Source organism: Vidua macroura, chromosome 1, assembly GCF_024509145.1.
Source record: "Vidua macroura isolate BioBank_ID:100142 chromosome 1, ASM2450914v1, whole genome shotgun sequence".
Taxonomy (NCBI): Eukaryota; Metazoa; Chordata; class Aves; order Passeriformes; family Viduidae; genus Vidua; species Vidua macroura.
Window position 1 is genome coordinate 11,715,079 of NC_071571.1, and position 23,942 is coordinate 11,739,020.

The window sequence follows — 23,942 nt, forward strand, 5'->3', positions numbered from 1 at the left end:
GGTCAGTTAATGGGTCCAACCCCTTTGATTTTAGGAATTGGTTAGCCGTTTCCAGATCGAATTCCCCCTGTTTTATCATGTTCTTTACCCAGTATCTTTTGTCCGCCCCTTTGCCTTTGTCCATTTGGATCATATTTATTTGATCATCAAGATTTTTTAGCCCGTCCACGATAGCTTGGTGGGCCTTTTTATATGCCGCTTTAATATCACTTCTTTTCCCATCTCTGTCTAAGAGGCGCATTTCCTCTAACAAATCAGTCATGACCTCTGTTTGTTTTTGCAGCATACGAGGGATCTGTCCTAAAGAGGGATCATCATCTTCAGGGAGAGGAATTTTAGAAGCATCCACAGGCGCAGGAGGAGCAGTGGGGATGATAGGAGAGGGTAGCGAAACAGGAGGGGAAGGCGGAGGAGGCTCATAAGGAACAAGAAAGTCATCAAAGGGCCCCTTCTCAACTGGTGCGACAGTTGGATTATCTTCCCGTACATGGCCCTTACTGTCGTCGGCAGAAAAGATTGATTGTACCGCCTTTTCAACCTCCGCCTCAGCCCCCATCCGTTCTATTAGCAAGCAGATTTGTTGATAGGTAGACACCAGCGATCTGGCTTCTTTGCTACCCGATTGAACTGCCTCCCATAGTCCCTTCCCTATCCTTATTCACGTATCCTCCTTGAAAACTTCAACAGTGTCCCCAATCAGCCCTTTCCTCCGTGCCCAAAGCAACAACTCCGCCACTGATGTTTTGTTAACTTCTTCCCCAGCCTTTTGGGCTAGCTTGAGCAACGCTTCCAGCGTAGCTCTTTCTACGGCTGAAACCGTATTTCCCATGCTGCGAAACCCCCAGTCTCACTGGACTGCCGACTCACCGGTCGAAGTGTGGCCACTGTGTCTCTCTAGGACACCCGATCGCAATCGCCGCAGCGTTTCTTCTTCCTCCTCCATCCGCACGCTATCAGCCTCTCCAGAATCGCGGATCCGTTGCAGGACTCCGCTCCGCGGGTTATTGCGGCTCCACTCCGCTTTGTGCTAATTCTGATAGCACGCTGCCACTTCGGTATCACGTCGGGGTCACCGAGATGCGGGGGTCTGCATGCCGGAGGAGATTGGGAAAAGCAACGACCACTCAATGTGAGTGCGAATGCAAGCCCGTTTATTGTCTACCAAGGTACAGATTATATAGGATTTTTACTAGTACAGACTACACGTAAGAATCATAGTAATTGGTCCAGCTAATACTAACATTTCCAGCTAGGCCTCCAACAGGGAGGACTGCATCTTAATTCATCACATCAGTAACCATGTAACTACATTTATAATACTTCAACCATACTGCCATGTTAAGTCTGTAAAATTCTGTTCTTTGTGATGCTTGTAAAACATCAGAGTTTGCATTTAGGAATGAAATTACACTAACCAATCAAATGAATGAGATCAGATCATTACTAATGGTAGCATCTTTTGAAATATAGTTATGAGTACATAATTTTAAATAGAAAAACATTCCAGTGATTTTTTGGTTGTTTTTCTTTTACACATAAAAATGATCCCCAATGTCATAAAAAAGGGGAGGAGACTACTGTCTCCTTGAGCAGCCCTAAGCTGCATAAATCATCTACATACTTTATCTCACCTAGTGCTTTCAGACTTTTCCCCTTACAGTTATTTCCATCAATCCTGCTAAGGGAAGGAACAGAGAAAGCTTCAAGCCAAATTATCCATTTGGCCCCAATCCACATAAGCACTTAATTGATGTGTTATGTATTCATGTCTTTTCAGAAACAAGTGGCTAAACATTATCCTAACCAAACTCTGCCAAGGAATATGGTATAACAAATCTTCAGAGAACTCCTTAATATCATTCACTCTTTAACAGAAATGACCTCCATGTAAAATTCCACAGTGCACACCTTTTTATATCATATATACATATACAGAGAGAGAGAGAGAGAGCCTAACAATTCAGCACATGACTAGGAAGCAATGCTCAATGAGATAAATCTTGCCCAAGTACATTGAAGCCTTCCTCCACTATCAGCCCACCAATCAGGAGGACATTTTCTGGATGGGGACACTCCAACACTCCTGGTGAAGCTGTTCCAAGGATTCACTAATTCAGAAGTACTGTAAAAAAGGATAATACCACCTATAATCAATTAGGGCATTAGTCTAAAAGAAAGTTCTGCATTTTAGACAATGTTCTAAGGTTACTGTTCAAATTTTTACACTGAGCATCAAAGTAAACAAACATAATTTGAGAATTATCCCATAAATAGTAAGAATTCTCCTTGGTATCTCAAATCCTTTCACACTACTTAAGAGAAAGCTGCAGAACTACCACATTCTGAGAACACATGAGTAGTCTATATCCTTTTAATGCAGACTAGGAACATGTATACATGGCTCTACCCATTTCCCAATGAGACATATACCTTTTGTGGCTCATAGTGCAGCAAGTTTGCAAATTATCCCGTGGTGCCAAATGATGGCTCACTGTGGAAGTTTTCTAGGTGAGAAAGGCTTTCATATTCTTCTTCCCCAAACCTGGAGAAATAGCTTAGTCAATTGTATGATTGATTAATTGACTTATTAGCACAATGTTTCTTCTTACTGAAGTGTTAGGCAGGTTTTTTTTCCTGTTTCTGAGGATTTTTTAAACCTCTGAGCCATTATGATACATGTATGACTAGCATGGCTCAATTTTTCCAAAAAGAGTATTTCTTACACCATGTATCTTTCCCAGTAACACAGATCCTCTTTGGTCTGCAATAATTTTAGGTGGTATTTAGCTCAGTTGTGAATTTTCCTACCCAATAAAACACAAAGAATGCACTTTTCAATTAAGAAGTGGACTCCAGGCCACATCAAACCACATAAAGATGAGGTTTTAGGGGTTTAGAACTTGGTTGGGTTTTTTTTCAATAATCTAAGTTTGAAGGTTAGATAACCTAGACATACATAGTATGTTGTTTGATGGTAGCACTAAGCAGTAAATTTAGGAGCCAGCAGCAAGAGGAAGGAAAAACAGTGACACATAATGAACCTGTTGGGCACAAATTCAAAATGTGTATGTGTCATTTAAGAAATCAGACATGAATTTACCAGAGAACAAGCAATATCAAGCCTAAAGACCGCATTGACATATTTTCCATATAACTACTTATAGAATATTTTCCATAAAACCCTGGAGGCTTCAAAACTGCTATAAGCTGAACAATAGCTTTTGGTTTTAAAGCTATGTAACAACATTCTCATTCAAAATGTTTTGGCTAGGAATTAATTTGCTACTGATTTATCATGTTTTACATTTAGATTCCAAGATAAAAACAGAGTGGAAGAAATTACTTCTACAAAATACTGTTCAATCATTGTCTTTTTTATTTTAATTAAGAACAGTTATAATTAAGTAAACACAGGAATTAAATTTGTGCTTTTAATTTACAGAAGGCCAGATTAAAGTACCTTTAAAAACTCTTGTACTTTTATTTCAGTGGGAATTTACTCAATGCCTTAAACTTGTACCTAATCTTTCAGCTGAAGAATCAGTAACAGTAAATTCAAAGCAACAGCCATTTGACATTCAAGAAGAGGTTGTAGGTCATATTCAATACATGATTTTGCTTCATGATGAATATATGGTGATGTTTTGTCATTCCTCACAGAAAACAATAAAAAACCTCTATAGTTGACATGTAGGACCAGGAAATATTGTTGTATGAAAGTAGGGGAGTATTATGAAAGAAAGCAGTCAGTTCTCTTAAAGAAATCACTGTAACCATCTGCTCAGAAATGATACCTAAATGATTTATCAGTTCCTTTTTTTCATGCTTATCTGTGCATTCCATGATTAGCCTGCATAATTTTAAAGTGCTAGAATTTCTGTAAATTCTTCCATCTCATTTTCTGTTCTCTGCCTGGTTTTTAATAGTACTAAAAGGTTGAATATGCAGATTTGTCTTTATTATTCCTAAGTGTCATGAGAAAAGACAGCTGAGCAGAAGAAACAACTCCTCCAAGCAAAGACAAACCTCAGACAAACTTGGAAGTGTGGGCTCAGGTATCATACATGCCACAGAATCCACACCCAAGAAAGGTCTAGCTGTAGAAAACTGTTTCAGTTGGCTGGAAATCCATTCATTCATTTCTGGTATCCATGTTGTAATCTCATTCTCTTTGGGCATAACTTGTTCTTCCCAGTTGAACCTGATTTCAGTGTTAAATGCTGTGCTAAATGTGGTACTGGGTGCATCTGTGGTATTACACCCAGAAGATGAACTGCTGTATAGTTTAAAGCAGCACCTGTAATGATGCTGGTGCAGTAAGAGGAGATGGGTAGCAACCCAAAGCATGTTAAAGGGTCAATCAGGATTTTTTAGGTCATGATAAGATTCAAAGATGGGCAGATAGTCTTGACCTATATGGCACAGGGAACAAACAGGCAATGTGAAAAGGATGCACCAGACCACCTGCAATGCTCAGTATCAGAGAACAGTCAAACTCACCTGTCCTCTCCCTAGGTAAACTGGTTCCATTTAGTAATTCAGTAACAGGACAATTATAGCACCCCATGTAGTGTGCAAATGACCTGCTGAGACTTTGTTCAGATATGCAGTTTATCAGTTTGCATATATGAAAAGTGCCTATTCTCTTCGTGTCAGTATGATTTATACATGTGTACTTAGCTGCATTAACAATATCCCACAAGGCTAACACTGATTTCTCCAACAACCTTCAACACTAAAGCCAGGCAGTCATTCACTCACTCCTTTTAAGATTATAAGCAATTGTATTGCTGGAAGATATTTAAGTATATCAAGACAGCCTCAGGAACAAACAGTTCCAAATCCTTTCCTCTCCTCCCACCTCTAAAAGCCCAACACAGCCAAAACACAATTCTTCCCCGACAGCTCTGCTGAAGAACAAGGAGTAGCTGTAATAAATGATGAAAACATTGGCAGATTCCTTGTTACATGAGCGGGAAAAAATTAATCACTTACAAGTTTATGTGTACAATAGAGCAATTGAAGGAAAAAATAGGAAAATAGGAGCTCCTTAGCATTGATGTACTGGGAAGCAAGAGGGACAAGTCTACTTCCAGAAAAAGTGTCAATGCTTTAGCTACAGTGAATAGCCACTTTTTAGAAATGGCTGCACCAAGCAAAAAACAAGCAAGAAGAAGTTGTTGTCTTCGTCAAAGTGCTCCTGAGATGACAATGGCCCTTGGTCCACGGTGCTAAAATAGTCATAATAGTTTCTACCAGCAAAAGATCTTCTTGATTTTACAGGTTTTGGATCAAGCCCTGAATCACTCAAAAGACCTTAATTCAGCTTTTGCAGAGCTATTCTCAAATAAAATAATGTGACTTCAAATCAAACCAGAACCTTCTGAACACAGCGTGACTTTGTGGATGTTTACATATTTCTATAACAGAAGTTCACCTTCATTATAATCTGTGACTCAAGACTTCAGATTCGGGAAAGAATATAGTAAATTCCCTACAGAGATATTAATGTTCATAGTATACAATCTATTTCTCAATGTATTGTTTCTGTTGTCAAATCACGCTCATTATAGTCTCAGTGTAGATTTGCAAATGTAAGCTGCCCACATGATAGGTATAAATATCCATTTTCAGGCTTCAAACACTTATCTATGAGTAATTTTGACTGAACTACTCAAATGACTCTACTTCCACATGTGTCTGTGTGAAAGCTGACAGGATGAGCACGTGTATTTTTACGATGTGAGTTGTCTGTGATGTGATGAAGACGTTGAATAAAGCCAGTAATTAACACAGCAATTAAAATATAAAACTCGAGTCAGCATTTTGATGCTGTTCCCGACTCTTTCCCTGACTTGCTTTATTATTTCGTGCAAGTAAGTTGGCCCGATTTCGCAAATACTTTTACTTAAGCAAAGTACCACAAACAACTGTATGCAGGGTAATACAGCTTTATTTGCTTATATTACCAAAACCCGGCGCTTTTAAAGTTTCTGTGACTACGCACGCTGCTATGATCAACAGAATTATTCTGCCAGCGTGGTGTTACAATCCAAGGAGTTTAAGAGCTCATTTAAGTAGTAGCAGTTAGTACTAACCACTCCCCACGCAAAAGCACCAGTTCATAACAGGAGAACGAAAAGGAAGGCAGAAAGATTGCAATTCCCACCCAGAGCGATTCCTCCCAACTGCTTTGCCTCTGTTGCTCTCTTTGACTCAAACTCTGTCTCTCAGCCGCTAACACTCACGAACAATTTCCTTTTCCTACCGGCGCCTGAACGCCCACTGCGGTGCTGAGCAGCCCCAGCGGGAAAACACACCTGAGGATGAAAGGGCGGAAAGAGAAAGAGAACTCGGGGCCTCAGGGTACCCCTGCCCGTCCCCGTGACACGGACCCTGCCAGACGCCGGCAGGAGCCGTGTGTCCGTCTGTCCTGCATTCCCAGCGGGAGCCGCGCTCTCCGCTCCCTGCCGGAGCCTTCCGAGCAGCAGCCGAACGGGCCAGCGAGCCCGAGCCGCGCCGGAGGCATCGGGCTGCGAGGAAGCGACACGCTGGAAGCGGATTCCCCCCTCGAGCCTCCGGCAGAGCCGTGAGGGGGACGGGAAGCCGCCGGAGAGGCTCCGCTGAAGGTGCTGCCCAGGGGAGCCGCACGCGCCACGGCGACACGCGGCGTTCCTCAGCCGCTACTGCGGGGAGGATGAGCCAGCTCTAGCCAACACAACTCCCTCCCCCGCGCTGCCGCCGTGCCAAGGCGCCAGCCATGTTCCCGCATCGCCCCCACCTCGGGCGCCGGGAAGGAGAGGGGGAAGGGGAAGGAAGGCGGGGAGGCGGCGCCGGGACTCCCGCCCCGCCGGGGCCGCGCCGCCGCCCCCTCCCACCTGCCCGCGCCCCGCGAGCGCCCCCGCCCCGCCCGCCGCGCTCGCGGCGCCAACTCGGCCGCTCATTGGCCGCGCCGCCCGCCCGTCAGCGCCCCTCCCGCAGGGCTGAGGGGGCGGGGCCGCGCCGCGCTGTCAGCGGCGCGCGGGGAGGGCGCGGCGGCGGGGCAGAGCGGGGGGCGGCGGGGTGAGAGGAGCTTAAGAGGTGCTGCTCCGGCCGCTCTGTTTTTTTTTTCCCCGGGCTTTTGCACACAGTCTTGGCCGTTCCCTCAGGTTTTCTGCAGAGATTTACCTGTCGGTAACCACACACCCACACCAGGCTGCTCGGGCTCATTTTCCGCAGAGGCCGAACGCTCGGTCCAGCGGAGCGGGAGCAGACCCCGGCGGCCCGGGGCTCCCTCGGCGACCGCGCTCCGCCTCGCCCGCCGGTGCCGCTCCCGCAGCGCCATGGATCACCAGCCCAAGTTCTTCGAGAACCTCTCGGGCGCCGGGAAGGCCATCGGGGTGCTGACCAGCGGCGGCGATGCCCAAGGTAGCGGCTCACGCCGTTTACTCCGGGAGCACGGGGACGACGAGGAGAAGGAACCGAGGGGGAAGGAGAACGCGGGGGAGCTGCGGGCACGGTGGGGAGTGGGGCAGCAGCAGGAGAGGGCGAGGAGCCCCCTGGGCAGGAAGGAAGGGCCTCCCTGGCTGCCAGGGCGCCCATGCGGGAGGCTGGGGAAACAGCGTGGGCTGCTTCAGGGCTGGTGTCGGGAAACCACGGTGCGGCACATGGAGGGAGTGGAGAGAGAGCTTTGGGAGCGGTTCACACAGGATTGCAGTAGTGCTCGGGTTCCTCTTTCCATGCTGGCCTTCGACCCGGCTTTCCTACTAAGTGCATTTAAAAGATAAATAATTTTTGCACGGCCTGGGCGCTTGAGGTTCAAACATCCTCTCACCTCTTCCCCTCTCCCTTCCTCTCCACGTTTCCTCTGCCCCAGGCTGGGCAAAGGAGAGGGTAGGAACGCTGCAGTAACTTGCACTACCGAGATGTCTCGTTCCCTCGAGAGGTGGTGGGCTGAGGAGGGATGGCTGATGCGAGCGGGGGAGGAGGAGGTCGTGCCGCCCTGCACGGCGGGTGGGAGGCTTGGCTGCGCTGCTGGGGCTCTGCCAGCCCTCGCCTCATCTGCTTTTCCTTCGTTTTGGCACCAGCAGCACGTTTATGTTCCTATCCGTGGTTTAGAACGCTCGGATCGTGGTTTACTTTCCCCCCGTAGGAGTATGTTAGAAACGTGTCTCGCCTTCTTAAATCTCTTCAGTGTAGAGGAAGTCGTAGCTACTACAGGACAGGGGGGAACAAAAGACCTGCAGACATTAAGAGGGATGGGAAAGAAAAGAGGCTTGATCACAATATTCCTAGTCAAGAATCCATTTTTTTCTACACTTTAGTTTCCTCTTTCCTACCAGAATATCGTAATGGATCCTTCCCAACTCGGCATATTCTGTGATTCTATGGTAATAGTTTAAGTTTCAGTTAATTAAGATTTCAAACACGCAGTGCTCCGTGCTGTTCGAGGACTCTTGCTCTGCTTTTACGAGGAGAGTTGTTCAGTGATAATTGCTTTTAGCACCTTCTCTTAATTTTAAGTTGTTTTACTTTTTTTTATCACCGGGACTGTCTCGAGAGTACTTTCACTTAAAGAAGAAGCGGCACTCATTCGCGTTTGTGAAGAGAATGGGGGTGGGAGCCTCTCCTTTCGTTCTGCGTGAGCTCGGGGGTTTAGGGACCATTGTCTCCCCAGATTTTACACGGGGACGTGCCGGGACGAGCCCGCGGCCGAGGCAGCCTCCCCTCTCCTCTTACCGGGTTTCCCGGCGCGTCCACGCGGTGGTAGCTTGCATGGACCAGTGTCTCCGCGCTCCCTCCCTCCCTCCCTCCGCCGGTGCGTACGTGATCCGCTGCGAGTCGCTGCAGATTCCGCCTCTTTGCGTCATCTGGGCTGGGAGAAGCATCCTCCCTCCCCCTGCCCGCAGGAATAACGGGGAGCCCCCGGGTTTACCTAGGATTATCCGAAACTCTAATCGGGATGAAAGGGATTTGTTGCCATCGAGGAGGAAGATGTTGCGGTTCTGGAGAGAAAACCAAATCGATGCGTTTAAATGGCTTCTCTTTTACCCCTCAGTGGGGCTACACTTGTTCAAGTTTTATCCAGTTTGCCCTCAGTGACATCAATTCCACTGCTGAATTATTCTAGGAGGAACTGAAAATCAGAGCATCTCTGTCTTAATGGTCTGATGGCCAAATCGCCATTTTAATTTAAAAGTGTGGTAGGGCACAGCCTGAAGCAGCAGTAGCGTGCTCAGCAAGAGGCTGAGCCCTGCAACTTGCTTCCGCGTGGCTGGAGATTATATAATGCAGCAGCAGATGCATCTCCTTTTATAAAGTACTAATCTTCACCGGCCACTGTGTGAATTAAGGCATTTGAAGGACTTGCAGAATGCACGGGTAACATCTAGACTTTACAGCTGGCAGATTGCCACAGAAGCACGGAGGGTTCCAAACTAACAGCCTGTGAAAGTTACTGTCTAAGGAGTGAGGTTGTCACAAAGACCAAAAAAAGTAATCGGGATGCCTTCCAAGCTGTTTCATTGGCAACCTTGTTGTCCTAACTTTGAAGAACAAGGAAATAACCTTCCCAGCATTTTAGAACTTGATCAATTTCACCTGAAACACACAACACAGTGTGTGACCATAACCCTTACTATATTGGTAGCAGCAGAGTTGTGTAAAATAAGCAGCCTCAAGTCAGTTTGAAGGTTAGGAGTTAAACAAGGGACAGAATGAGTCATGCCCTGGCAAGGTCATTTGCCCTTTGGAGGACAGAGTGTAAATGTGTGAGAGAAGTAAAGTCCTGAAGTACACGAAGAAGGAAGTATGTTGCTGTTCCTGCTATTTGAAAAGAATCTGTTCAAGCAAAGTGTAGGTGAGGCAAAGCTACTGACTCAGAAGTAGGCAAAAAAGTTCAAGTATTAGGAATAAACTTCCAGTTTTGTTTTGTTTTAGATTTGTCAGACACTAAAAGTCTTCAAAGTATCTGTAATCCAAACTAAACTCACAAGCAATTGAGTAAAAAAAACACCTGTTAAACACAAAATCTTAATAGGTGCCAGTATTTAGATTGGACTGTAAGTCTGAGCATAGAATAAAATATACATGAAATTATTTTAAGATTAAATTAAGCCCTTTGCTGTTATTTGTATTTCTAATAATTTAAAAGTAGAGTTATGTAAATTACACAAGGCTTTCTATTTATAGGGCATGTTAAGTTTTCAGTTACTTCCCTGCATTGGTGCTACTTCCTTCAAAGTTTCATTTTTCTTTTTTGTTTTTCTACCTGTAGAATTTTAAAGACTATAGAATGTATATGTGTCATACTGGACTTTTTTTCTTTGTGGAGTTAAAGAATTATCAATGATCTGTTTCACAGGAAAAAAAAATCTTTAGTACACTTATAATTTGTGTAAGTATTAAACTTGACAGTCTACCACTTCAGCTAACCAGCTGTTAAATTGTGAACTAAAAATGTACTTTCCACTGTAATCAGAAGTACCTTGAGAGGCAAAAGAAGTTCTGACAATCAATTCTTAATATTTATGGGTTGGTTCAGTTTCTGAATTATTTCTAAATTGTACTGGTTGCAGCTCAGGAAGGTGGTTTAATAAATGGGTTTAATAAGTCACACTTCTCACTTTGTGGGATTCTCTGGCCATTCTGCTTCAGGTCATGAAGTACGCTGGTTGAATTTTCTGTGGTTCCAGTGGCTGCCACAGACAGTTCTGACCAGCGTAGGTCACTGATGTTCACACAGCCTATTCCGGGACCGTGGTAGGTACGGCTCGGTGGCAGGAAGCGCCGTGGGGAAGCCACTGACAGAAGGTGATTGTGCGCTCCTGGGGAAGGATGTGTTTGTGGCTGTGGAGCGGCTGCCCAGCCAACTGACTCGAGGTCATTGTCTTTGGATAGGACCATGTTGTTTTTCAGATAAACTCAAAGATTCGGTGTTGAGGAGGACAGCATAGGTAAGGGATGTAATGGTCTGGAATATCATAGCCCATCCTGCTGAAGTAAAGAGCTGCATGTCCCTATGTTCAAAGCATTCCAGGCTTCCCAAAAACCAAACCAAAGCCAAGCCAAAGTTCCAAGGAATAGTTGGTAGTGTAGATATATGGCTCTTGTCCTGGTGACATAGATTGGAAGAAGAAATCTTGGCACTGAACAAATGAAAAAGCTCAACTCCTTCAGCAAATACTGGGTTTAAAAACAGCTTAAAAAGAACCCTAAAGAAGCCTTTTGGATTCCAGAGTTTTGGAATACTACTGACGATGACTGTGGAAGCAAAGATTTACGTATTTCTGCTCTTGAAGCATTGCAGGCTGAGGAACATCATAGGACATATTTAATATAGTAGTGTAAATGTATTGATTTTGTCCAGGTGACAGAATTTCTTTTTCCACTATAAGCTTCTCAACTAATACAGTAAAATAAATAAATATTTTTTAAAAAATCACAAACTAAAACAACCCACACTCTTATGTCATCCAAATTAGGGTTTATTTGTTAACACTTGCATAATTTGAACATAGTCACAAGGAATTTTTGAATTCTAGCCTCCCAAAAGGCACTTTTTCCAGCTAAGAATAATGCATGCAAAAAGACATGTATATGAAATACATATATATGTGTCTATAAATAAAATAAGTACTATTTGTATGTAAAATTAAAATTAGTTATTAATGGATGAGTGTAACTATTTCAATGCATTTAGTATTTTTGAGATGCTGCTTCTATAATTAGTGAATTCAATGATCTTAGTCTCCTAAGATTTTTATTTTAATTTTTAAGAAGGAGGTATGTTTGCCATCTAGATGTTCTGCAATTGTATATATTCATGCAGTAGAATGTTCTGATCTAATACAGTTGATGTTGAAGAAAATATTACACAATTTTCCTGAGGTGTCAAGAATAACTACTGTGATTAAAGGCAATAAAACCTGTAATGTAATTAAAAGTAAATGGAACAAATTCAAGTTGTATTTTTATTGATTTGTTCGTTCTTATATTTGACTGCTTCTTTTTTGATGAATATAGGTTCTTAGTGACATAACCATTTACATACCTGAATAAAGTCTTCCTGTGTGGTAATGTTTAGACATTTTCCTTAGTGATTTTTTTGCTATATAGTCTTCTAAGTCTGAATCTTTATTCAGGGTAGCACTGAAACGTATGTGCTAAGTCATTAAGCCTGTGTTAAAGCCAATGTTTATCTTTAAAATTGGTGATACTTAAGTATTTCTTGATGCTTGTCCAAGACGCATAGTTTTGATTTTGCTTTTGAATGGTTTATGTTACAGTTACTTATTTAAAGGATGTCTAGCTGACTAAAGCAAGGCAAACTTGGCTTAAACACAAACTCATGTAGAACCTCCTCTGTTGTAGTGGTGCATATGTACATGAACCAGGATGTAGGCACAAGAGAGGGATACTCTTTTGGAGGCAGAGAGAGCCTCTGAAATATTTTAAAGATTTCTGCAGTACTGTTTGTAACCCTGTTTTGAAAACCAACTGTTCCTTTTAAGGACAATTGAATAAACAAGATCAAGGAAAAGAAATTATCAACTTGTAAATTAATTTGGATGTTATGTAAAATCCTGAAAGTAGTTGCATTTCACTTAATCTTTGCTGAGTCCAGAAGAGCAAAATAAATATTTCCCATCTTTCCAAGGCTTTAATGCAAAAGCAAGTAGTAATTCAGAAGCATTTTAAATAATTCTTATATTATTAAAAAAAAATACTGGTTTTACTTGTGGCTTTCTTTTGAAGCTGCTATTATAATCGTGTATGTTTATCAAACTGCATTTATCATTCAGGACCAAATCCACAGTTAACCTGCTAAATCTCTGTTAAAGTAATAGGCATGAGTAATGACATTTCATGGTTATTACAGTAATTCACAAATACTTTTGTAAGACTCCACAAATAATGAAATTTTATTAGACAGTCCTACAGAGGCTTCATGAATTTTTTGTTTTTTCTTGAATTACTGCAATTTAGACAGCCAAGTTGTAGAAGTCTAAAGCTGCAATGTGTTAACTGCATTTTGTAGGTATCAAACTGTGATATCCTTTAGTCCTTAGCCCTTCTGAAATGTAAGCCAGGAGGTTGCCAGTAGACAGCTAACTATTTTATCTATATACTATACTTCTTTTTTATCTATAAGGAAATAAAATATCCAACATGAAATAACAATAAAATGTAGGTTACATAAACTTATAAAGATGCAGTGGTAGTACTGGGAAGGTGCTGTCTGTAATCTGTGGGATTACAGATTTTTTTTTTCCTGGGTTTTTGCCTTTTCATGGAGCAGGCAAATTGTGAATTTTTCATGCAAGAAACATGGAAACGGAAAGGTATTCACTAAAGTATATGGCTGTATTAAGGATTTATATACAAACTTTCCACAAACAAACCAAACAAGAGCAATCGCCCTCCAAAGAAAAAAAAAAAAAACCAAATGCCAAAACAGAACTGCCAAAAAACCTCTGTACCAAGCAGCAACAACAAAAAAACCTCCCACACAACATGTGCTTTAATAGAAGCAAGCTGTGGGCTTTGGTGAAAGGAGTACCTTGTGCTGAGTGTTCCTGTTTGTGGAAAATGGCAATGCTGTGATGAGCTGTCAGTTTGTTAAAATTAAAGGTCTCTGTCTCTGAGGGGTGTTAATTTTGTTATGAAAACTGTTTCACTGAGGAGATAACTTTGCTCTGTTTGGTCTGAGATTTATCATGCTAACTTTATTTTCATTACAGGCTGTCAGATGAGATTCTGTTTTTCTTTGGCATCATCCAGTTCTTTGTCTAAAGCTGTGCTTTTAGCTGTCTTGGCATTTGAAAGCTTTTTCCAGCTATGCCACAAGGCCGACTCTGGCTGAAAGAATTCTTGCTACTATTTCCTAAAACAGAACTTATGTGAAAACACTGTTACTTTTGATTTCTGTCTTAAGTGTGACATCTACACAAACAGCAAAATTAGCTTTTTGGTTTTGGCAAACTTAATTTTTTTGTTTCACGTTGAGCAATTTCAGGGACTTTCTGGTGTGTTCATAAATAATAAATCTTTGAGTATAACTCAGCCTGATTCTTCAGACAGGTTGACTTTGACAGCTCAATATTTTTTACAGTAAAGGTAGATACTGTAGGATTAGATCTTTGTGACTTGCTGTGTTGTTTTATATTCTAGTTACCAGCTTTTTATATCTGCAGAGAGGTGAACACTTAACACCTATGTTGAGCAGCAGAGCTTACCTGCTATTTGGCTGTTTTGGTATTAAATGCAGCAGATTTGGAGAATTGGTGCTTAGTACTTTGGTTTGTTCCCTTCTTGCATCCCTTTTTTACTGATGTGCCAAGACTATCAGTGTAGCCTATTTCTATCTTCATGCTTTGTGTGATCTCTTGTATCTGTTTTAGTGGTATGTAAGCAATTAGTTGATTAGTTCTGGAAAGTTCCTGAATAATGGGTAAGATAATGCAGTATCTGAAGGGATGAATTATGAGAGAAATTAATTTGACCTGTGTAGAGGGACCAGTGGAACTTCCACTGTTGCTCAGGAGGTTGAGTGTTTGACCATGGGACTTAAATGGAAGATTTTCCAGGATTATATTTTGTCATATGTCTTGTGAGCAGGGAATTCCAATCAGAGCTTGCATTTTTTGGGAGCAAAGTGGTGTTTAATCGCTTTTCTGTCAAATGAGTCAATGTAGTGTTATTTCTATTAATTTACTGTCTTTTTAAATGACCACCTGTCCAGATCAACTTTGGCTCTGCTCCCCACAAAAATGCTGTATATACACCTGTGTTATTTTGGAAATTCCAGAAAAACTGTTCAAATATAATTTCTCATTCAAAGAATGAGAAGAAGCTAAATTCGAAGAAGCTAAATTTTAGCTTGCTGAATGTTTTGCCTTTCAAACTGGAAACTAACCATTATTGCAAAATTAATTTACTTCATTGTTCAGTAGCTGTAACTTCTACAATGCTATTTTGCAGTCAGCAGCAATTTAATCTCTGATTAACACACACTGGCATTCACATAATTATTGTAACACAAAGAATAGTTCTGAACCCTTCATGCTCATGGGTTGCTTGCACTGTCATTAAGCAAATTTCTGTTTTAATGGATGCTGGTCATTGTCTTTCTTTAGGAATGAATTAATGTTCCCTTTATTTTCTAGACACAATACTTTTGCTATACAGAAAGTGCTGGATGACTGTAACAATGTGATTTTGCCTTTTCTTCCCAGGTATGAATGCTGCTGTGCGCGCAGTAGTACGCATGGGAATCTATGTAAACGCCAAAGTCTATTTTATTTATGAGGTTAGTTTTTGTTTCATTCATTCTCTATTTTGTCTTCTGACTAAACTTGAGTTTTTGTAGAAATACCATGGCAAGTAAATGGTAAAAATTAAAAAAATATTGTAGGTGTCATTCCTTTTCATTGTGTTTTATTTTAGTACTTTTTATTTTTATGGAAATTTATGTCTCACAAGGTGTATTCTTAAACTATGTAATTTAAAAGTACTTTCTTAAATATATGGAATTGTTTGTGTGCACCAAAGACTTGAAAGCAGTTGTCACCCTGCAGTAAGCTACATATCTGTGCACTTGTTGGATGTTTGGCCCCACTTATTGTACTTTATAAGTATTTGTTAATATTGTTTAAACTGTTTAAATTGTTAATCCACTGACTCCATTTTCCTAGAGTATGGATGTATCCTCACCCTCACTTCACAGATTGCACAGCTTGGTTTTGATCAAGAGTGCTGTGGCACTGGTGCCATCTTGCCTGGTTTATAAGTTGCAACTGAAGAACCTCAACCAACAAACAAACAAAAAAAAAGCCACATCAAAATCTTGACCTCATTGTCTGTCTTGACATCAGAATTTTGTGATTGAAATTTGTAACTGTATGTGCAGAAAAATTGTAAATTTCTGTAGCAATTATGCAATAAGAAAAAAAGATGGGACAAGTTTAATGTCAATGCCAAGGTGATGCTCCTTGTATTTGTCTTCCTGGAAGGCTGCTATAGTTAGCCTTCTTTGTAAAGGATGCTTTCAGTTTTTATACAATTTTTGTAGATTAAACAATACAGTAAATACATTGATTCTGTTCACACTGGAATTCCTGTACAGCTCATTAGTAGTTTGAGGTTATTACAAATCATAATAATTTTATATGAAAGAAAGCTTGGTAGGTCCCCAGTAAAGTCTAACTTTTATATTAAAGTATGGAGTACTAGAATTCATAGAAGTGTTTAGAAAATGCTTTCATTTTAGTTTTGTGCAAGGCAAATACAGAATTTATCTTTAAAAAGTATCTGTTTATCCATTTTTTTCCCTGTCTGCTTATTCCTATAGCTCATTTACTAATGAGATGCAAAATATATTGAAATGCAAATTAGCAGAGGACTGTGCTCCAAAATTCTTTCCTACTACTGTGCTGGAGCAAGTTGCTCTGAATACTTAGTATGTGCTAATTACATGGCCAATCTCTGGAATTCCTTCAGTGTTCAGCTGTTTTGCAGGCTCACTGAAATGGGTCAGATACTTCTCTGGAAGTACAGAGGGTGTTTTGGACAACTTTAAGGCCAGAACTTGGATTTGAATTTATTTTTTAATTAAGCTTAAGTCAAGAATTACCATATTTTTTCACCTTTTAAACATACTTGGTATCACAGAGTGATACATTTCAAGACAAATTTGAATATTTGTTTTTTTCTGAATTGGACTTATCAAAATAGTGCTATTTAAGTTAGGATGTTCCTGTGTTTGGTAGAGTTGGCCATTGTGAAGTCACAGGTAATTCTGAATGGAAAGTGATTGTAGAAAAATTAGACAATGTTGGGAATTTTCAGTTTCCCATATAAATTGTCCTTATGTCTTCAATGTAACAGCTGAGTCTGTGAGGAAATCCACATTTCATTGCAAGTATGGGCTCTGAAAAAGATCTTGCTTCTAGATTAGTCCATTCAGTTCTGTATTTTGTACAGTACCAAACATTAAGCTTTGATCTTCTCTGGCTGGTGATAATTGAAATATGATGTCAGTTTTCCTTCACAATGCCTACAAGTACTTCAGAGAAACAGAGTTGCAAGCATTGAAATGAAACAGCTGTTTAATTTTACCCCTTTGAAATGGGAAAAAGATGAAAGTGACAAGTGTAATAGAAGGTAAAAATCTTCTTCTGATACTTGTCACTAATGTTCCCTGTTCCAAGCCTTTGTGTGATGTATAAAGAGGAGATGTATTTTTGGGTATAGTTTGAGTTATTTAATGCTTTTAATAAGGTGTTCCTTCTGAGTTACAGTTTATTGAATGTGACTTGAGTGTGTTAAGCAAAGAGGATAGTGTACCTTAAGCCTATATTTTGAGCATTTTAACACGTAGGTCAGGATAAAATGATATTTGTATTGAAGCTGCTCTGAAATAATGAAGGAAAAACCTGAAGTGATCATATCCAAAAGAAGAAAAAAAGTATTCTTATTTGGATCCAAAAATTGAGTTATAGTCTCAGCCTTTTCAAGCTTACTTTGCTGTACTCATCGTGTGCTTTATTTTTCCTGTAGCTATGTCTGTCATAAGAACTTTTTTTTCACTGCAAAACCACCTGTTTTCTACAGTTGTGGCCAGCACTAGTTCCATATTCTGAGTAAAAAAGTAACTCTGTTTTCCTAACTCCATTTTTCTTCATCTTATTATGAGAGATTACTAAGGTAAATGAATTTAAATTGATAATGAATCAGATCTAAGTAATTTTCTAGCCTTTTTAAAATTGGTTTTATAAAAGCCCAAAGAAAGAAACAGTTCCATACTGGAATTCATGGCCTATTTGGGCTCCCAAGTTCCAAAAGGAAAAAGAGTAAACTCATGTGAAAATGAAAACTAGAAGTTAATTTATATAAAAGCTATTATTTGTTATATATAATTTTCTAGTTTATATAAAACCTGTGAATTTATAACTATAAAATTAAAAAAAACCCTGTATATCTTAATTCACTGAAGTTAGCTCATTTCAAAATTTTGCTATTAATTGCAAATCACAGTTTTGTATTTTTTAATATTTTATTTTAGTCTGTAGTTATCCTTCTTGACTGTCATCTCATTATTCCTCAAATCTACTCCAATCTGAATTAAAATTTGAATACCCATGGATTAATTTCACTCCTGCTTTAAAAATCTAGGAGCTGGAATTATGTGTAGAGTATCAGGCTGTTCTAGGGGGCTAGTTTAATTTTTTTTTTCACTAATGAGAAGCTATTAAAGTCAGGTTGATTTTTGTTTTGTCTTGTTTTTTCCTTTTTAATTGAGAATGGAAAGAAAAAGTGATGCCTCTCATTTATGGCAGCTCAATTTTAGAAACTTGAGGTCTTAAATATTTATACAAATAACCTGCCCTTTTTCCAGGATTGAAGCACATAGTTCCCAGTGGATGCGTGCTCTTGCTACTAAGCTATGGAGTTTTTAGATTCTTCATCTTGATTAAGAGTCTTTTTCTCAAGAGGCCGGCATTGGGAGTGCAATGGTACGGCAGTCATGGATTTCTGTGAGGCAAACTTCATGTGTGTTCTGTGGTGGTTTGTGCACTCAGTGGCAGTATTATTTTATGTTGTTGAGCAATGGCTGAGAATTCTCAGTAAGTAAATTCATGTAACTGATAAAGCTCCAAATGTCTCACATGTAACACATCAGAAAATGGCTTGTTCTTTTTCAAAGAGTTCAGGCTGGAAGCCATGTTTGCTTCTGCCACGCTCTCCTGGAGTTGCAGTGTGTGTGAATGTACCCTGTGAACATGGGATTCACAAAGATTTCTTCTTGTTCTTTGAGTATTTAGATTTTGGGTGCATGAAGGATTAAACATAAAATGGTGCTGATCTCCACAAACTGTGCTTGCAGTATTTTTGACTGTTCATTTTTTCTATTCTTGCCCCACAGTTTTACTATCTCAGTACCCAAGCTCCTATATTTTTAGGATCTAAGTAAGAATTTACTTTTTTTTCATGTAAATTGACAGATTCCCACCCTCATATTAAGGTCTATAGTCACACCTGCCAGTGATTTTCGGTAACCATACAATTGGAACAGTGACAGTGGTAAACCTTCAAACATACATTGTCCAGTCCTCATCAGTGTTTACATAAATAAAACAATAAATGAAAATTATCATCATTAATGCTTCAGTTGTAATTAGTAATTCATTTTTCCCCCAATAGCTTTTCTAGAAAGTTGTTTTAATTCTATAGCTTGCATCTTCTAATGGTGTGGAAAACAAAGTGACAGTTCTATCTACCTTATTCAGAGGTAGCATACACATACTTGCCAGACAACTGAATCAGGAAAACTTCATGTAACGGTTCAAACAGATCATGATTCCAAAGGTTCCCCGCCCTTACCTTGTAGTGGGAGGAATTGTTAATACATCCTCAGTTCTCAGTTGTCTGCATAGATATGGACTCCTGGCCAAAATGCATAAAGTCCTTCTATTTCAAAGAAACATGGTGCAGGAATGGGTCATAGCTCATCCTTAGCCTAGCTGTGAGGTGGTTCATGTCTTAAGCTACTATTTTCTCTCTTTGCTTTTTTCTGTGTTTTAGATTTGTTAATCTGAAAATTGGGAATCCTATCAGTCTTATTTATGTATATATTTCTTATATGTAATACTTCTTTGGATGCACTTTTGTTTTTCCTCTCAAGTTAAAATGGAAGGTGAATGACTTGAGCACACATGAACTGTATATATTTTTGTCAGCTCTCAGTGCAGCTTACTGTAGTCAGTGTTACAAACTGAATTAAGATGCAACATCACACTATTTATTGCCAGTGGATCTCTTGAGTTATTGTAGTTGTCAATAGAAATACTTAGAGGAAAACCTTTTACTTCATTAGTGAATGATATAAGGAACATCGAATTCTATGTTAAAAAAAAAAAGCAAACAAGCAAAGCTGGTGATGAATGAACTTACTAATTTATTAGCCATCATCAAGTTTAGTTGTATCTACTGTAATGTTTCTTTCTGAGGATCTTTGCACTTTATCTGAGGGAGAATTTTTAAATTGATATGTAGATTAAACATTATTCCTTTTCCACTTTGCTCTAATTTTGAACGAATTGTGTAAATAATGGCTTAGCTCTTCAAATCATTGTGTGTGTACATTAACATACAAATAGTATGTCCTGTATGTAGGGGCCCTCAAGGGAACTGGGAAGATCACCAGGAACTGTAATGATGGGACAAGGAGTAATAGGGTCAAACTGAAAGAGTGGAAATGTAGATTAGCTATATGAAGGGAATTCTTCACTGTGAGAGTGGTGAATCACTGGAGCAGGTTTCCCAGAGAAGATGTGGATGCCCCAACCCTGGCAGTGTTCCAGGCCAGGTTGGATGGGGCATTGAGCAGCCTGATCTAGTGGGAGATGTCCCTGCTGATGGCTGGGGAACTGGAAGCTTGATGATCTTTTAAGGTCCCATTCAACCCACGACATTCTGTGTGTATACATTAGATCATGTCAACGTTATCTGGAGAGTGTACAAGATATTGAAAAGGTCTTTTGGATGGCAGAAATTAGACACATAAGCATTTTTCCATCTGGATGTTATTTGATCATATTGTCTCTAAATTATTCAGTCAAGCCTCACTGAGAAAAAACTTTCATGCATTCCCCTTGGAATCTGTACGGGAATCCTAAAAGGCCTAATTGAGTAACTTGTACTTTTGCTGTGTCCAGGTTGTCTTTACATTCTTATTTTCTCGTGCTGGTGAGGACTCAAAGTTTGACATTAAAAATCATATATATTATATGAATACTAAGCCACTTTAGGCTTAGTATGTTTCCAGGTTACTGCTTATTGAGTAAATTCTGCATATACTCTGAATTGTGTAAAATTAAGTTTTTCCAGTTTATAATATCAGTTTTGCTGTTTTCTGAACTCCCTTCTTTTTCTAGTTCCTAACTTAATGAAAAAACTTCACAGAAAAGAAATGTTAACTAATTGTTCCTTGGTTTGGGGAATATGTACAACTAATCTAAAAATGGAGACATAACCATTGTCATGGTTATTTTTCTTTAGTAGTTTTCTGTTTATTTTCTTTAACATGTTGTGCTTTTTCCCTGTGGATTTAAATAGATGTCAAAAAGTTGAGTGGTAATTCCAGATATATTCTGTTGTCTGTCAGTTATGGTTTTCCAAACTTAGGACTTGACTGCTTTTTCTCTTCTCTTTTCTCTCCCTCTCCCTCCCCCCCTCCCCTCCCCCTCCCCTTCCCTATTTTTGGTTTGTTTTTTTTTTGTCTTAATCAATGTTCACAATATCATCTAATGGAAAAGAATCTGTAATTGCCATTTTGCTAGTATTTTTGTAGAGAGGTAATAAAAAAAAGCCAGGCAAAACCCTTTAGCTGCTTGCTGGATATTTTTCCTTCTTTCAGATAAGTGTAGTTCTTTTCATATTACAGCATGCAGTGGTTTTGGAAGACCACTTAAGGTATTAGGAATTTCTTAAATGCATCACTAAAAATTGTATTTCTTTCCTATTAAATGTCTTTTACTTATTGTGTGACTGCCTCAAAAAAAAAAAAAAAAAAGTTGTGTCATCTGATTTCTTGTTCTTTCATGAAAAGATTTTGGGTATTGCTCTTTATCTTGTTTTGCTTATTACCAGCACTGGGGGGGGAAATGTACAATGTGTTACAAAGATTTCCTAAGTTCATGGCCCCAGGCTGAGGTCATATTTTTAAGGAACATATTTTATAATGCATTTCAAAGTTCTTTGTAGATTTTTGAAAAAAAAAAATTGAATATTTATTCTACAAGAAGCAGCACATTACCATTTTAGTTTTATAGCTGTGTAATCTCTGTAAAGTATTACCTTATCTTGATGTTGTTTTTGGAACTGATCCTTTAGGAAGAGGGTTTGTTTTGCTTCCCCCCTCCCCCCCTCCATAAAGCAAGCAGTGATACCTTCTTGAATATTGTTTTATTTAAATTGAGTATTTTTTTTATTCAGTGTTTTTAATTAAAGTTGTATTAAAGTGCACAAAGTGAGTATTACTGTAGTGGAAATTTGATATAGTTTTTAAAATCAGACTTATGAAATACTTTCCCTTTTACAGGGTTACCAGGGAATGGTTGATGGAGGTGATAATATTGTAGAAGTTTCATGGGAAAGTGTTTCAAGTATCCTGCAAGTGGTAAGTGCTAAGGGGTGAGAGTGGGACCCAAAACCTCTTTATTCAAACAGAAGAGCCAAAATTCTAGATCCAGGCAACCCCGGGATTTATATATTTGGACTGTGTGTGATGACTGAGTGACCAGTCATACCACTTCCAGCCAAGTCTGATTTCTACAGTGTCGATGGCTGACACTTGCTAAAGATCATGGTGTAGTCTTGAATTTGGACCCCAGAAATAATCTTGAAAGCCTTTATTATAGATTTGCAATGTCACATGTCATTAGCCTCCTAAAGCCATACTGGCAAGTCTATATTTAATAAAAAAGACATTATAGGGCCAAAACTTGAAAGAGCTGTGTTTTGTAAGGCAAATAATTTCTTTCGAAACCCTGTTGGCTTTTGTGTAAGTGGATTTAGAATTATAGTAACGGATGTAATTACAGTGCAATTCTGCAGAGCTCAGATACTGCCAATGACTTAGTACATTTTTATTACAACATTCTGCAGTGTGGCCATTTGGATCTCCTCAGCTTTTGCTCAGCATGGTAATGTTGTTACCTCTTCCAGAGCAGGTGCTGTGTTTGGCGAAGAGGCCTTACTGCTTGCCAAGGTTTCTGAAAACTACCTCCACATGAAGCGTGGGCTTCTTTGGAGGCTTTTTGTAAAGCTAATGAACATAAAATAGTTAGCAGAGACAATTTTTTTTTTTTTAAACCAATGCCCTGGGGTACTGTGAGGTATTTTGTCCCTTGTGTTTGGTTGTTTTTCTTCTTTTTTTCCTCCATGTCTATCTTGCAGAATATGTAAGTAGAATCATGGAATTTATCAAGTTGACAGGGACCCATAAGGATCATTGAGGCCCAGAACTAAACAATATGACTAAGAGCATCATCCAGATGCATCTTACGATGACAGGAAAATTGAGTTCTCTTGGCCAAGCCACACAGGAGCATAGGCAGGAGCAGGTTATAGGCTCCTGTACGTGTGTAGTGTAAAAGAAAAACATCTTTCTGAGCTTTATTGCTGGTAATTCAACAGACCAACAATAAATGTCAGCATGTATCTTACAGAATGTGTTTATTTATTTTGATGAGAAAGGTTTTGCAGCCTATTGTATATTTCTGTTCATTCAGAACAAGTAGCACTTTGTTTCTTGTACAGTTTCTTTTCCTGTTGCAGCTGTTTTCTTCTAAGTATGAAAATACCTAGTTTTAGAGACATTTTTTAGTTCTGATTGTTTGTTTTTTTTTTTTTTTTTTTTTTTGAGCATCTCTGTGTGTACACATTTACCTTTTTTACTGGAGACAGCTGAATTCTGTTCCACTTTCTTTTTTCTTTGCACTAGTAGCTACGCAACACAGATGACAAACTAGCCTGAGATCTGAAACATCTATTGATAGGATAAATTGTGTTAGTACAACCACTGCAGATTTGAAGCTCAAATTTAGATGGATGTGACAGATTTACTACAAGTTAAAGTGAAGGGAATATTTATGCAGAAGTGATGTAATCATCTCCAGATTTGCCTGCAGGAAAAAAAAGTAGTTTTTTCGGTCTTAATTGATACTACTTTTTACTGTTACAATAAATAAGGCAAAAGTTAAACTTCTTGAGTGACTGAACAACCTAAACACAGAAGACATGTAAATGATGTGTGTCCAGCAAGGCACCCAGCAGTTTTCAGTTATGGGGCAGTTCAGTTATTTTTAAAAATGACCACCACCATTTCCAAAAGAAGCTTTTTAATTCATATTAATAAATGCAACAGACAATCAATAAAACAGAAAATGTAGCATTAGTCT

General features: G+C 39.5%; 1 protein-coding gene across 3 annotated transcripts in view; it reads left to right on the top strand.

The window, feature by feature from the left end:
* The first annotated feature begins 7,061 nt into the window (after positions 1-7,061).
* The window catches only part of PFKP (phosphofructokinase, platelet), a 42,502-nt gene continuing 25,621 nt past the window's right edge, over positions 7,062-23,942 (top strand). For all 3 annotated transcript variants that reach the window (XM_053976265.1, XM_053976249.1, XM_053976257.1), the window contains exons 1-3: positions 7,062-7,407; positions 15,216-15,289; positions 22,082-22,159. In XM_053976265.1, the coding sequence (XP_053832240.1) occupies positions 7,323-7,407; positions 15,216-15,289; positions 22,082-22,159 (237 nt within the window). In that variant the 5' untranslated portion in view covers positions 7,062-7,322. The remainder of the gene's footprint in view (positions 7,408-15,215; positions 15,290-22,081; positions 22,160-23,942) is intronic.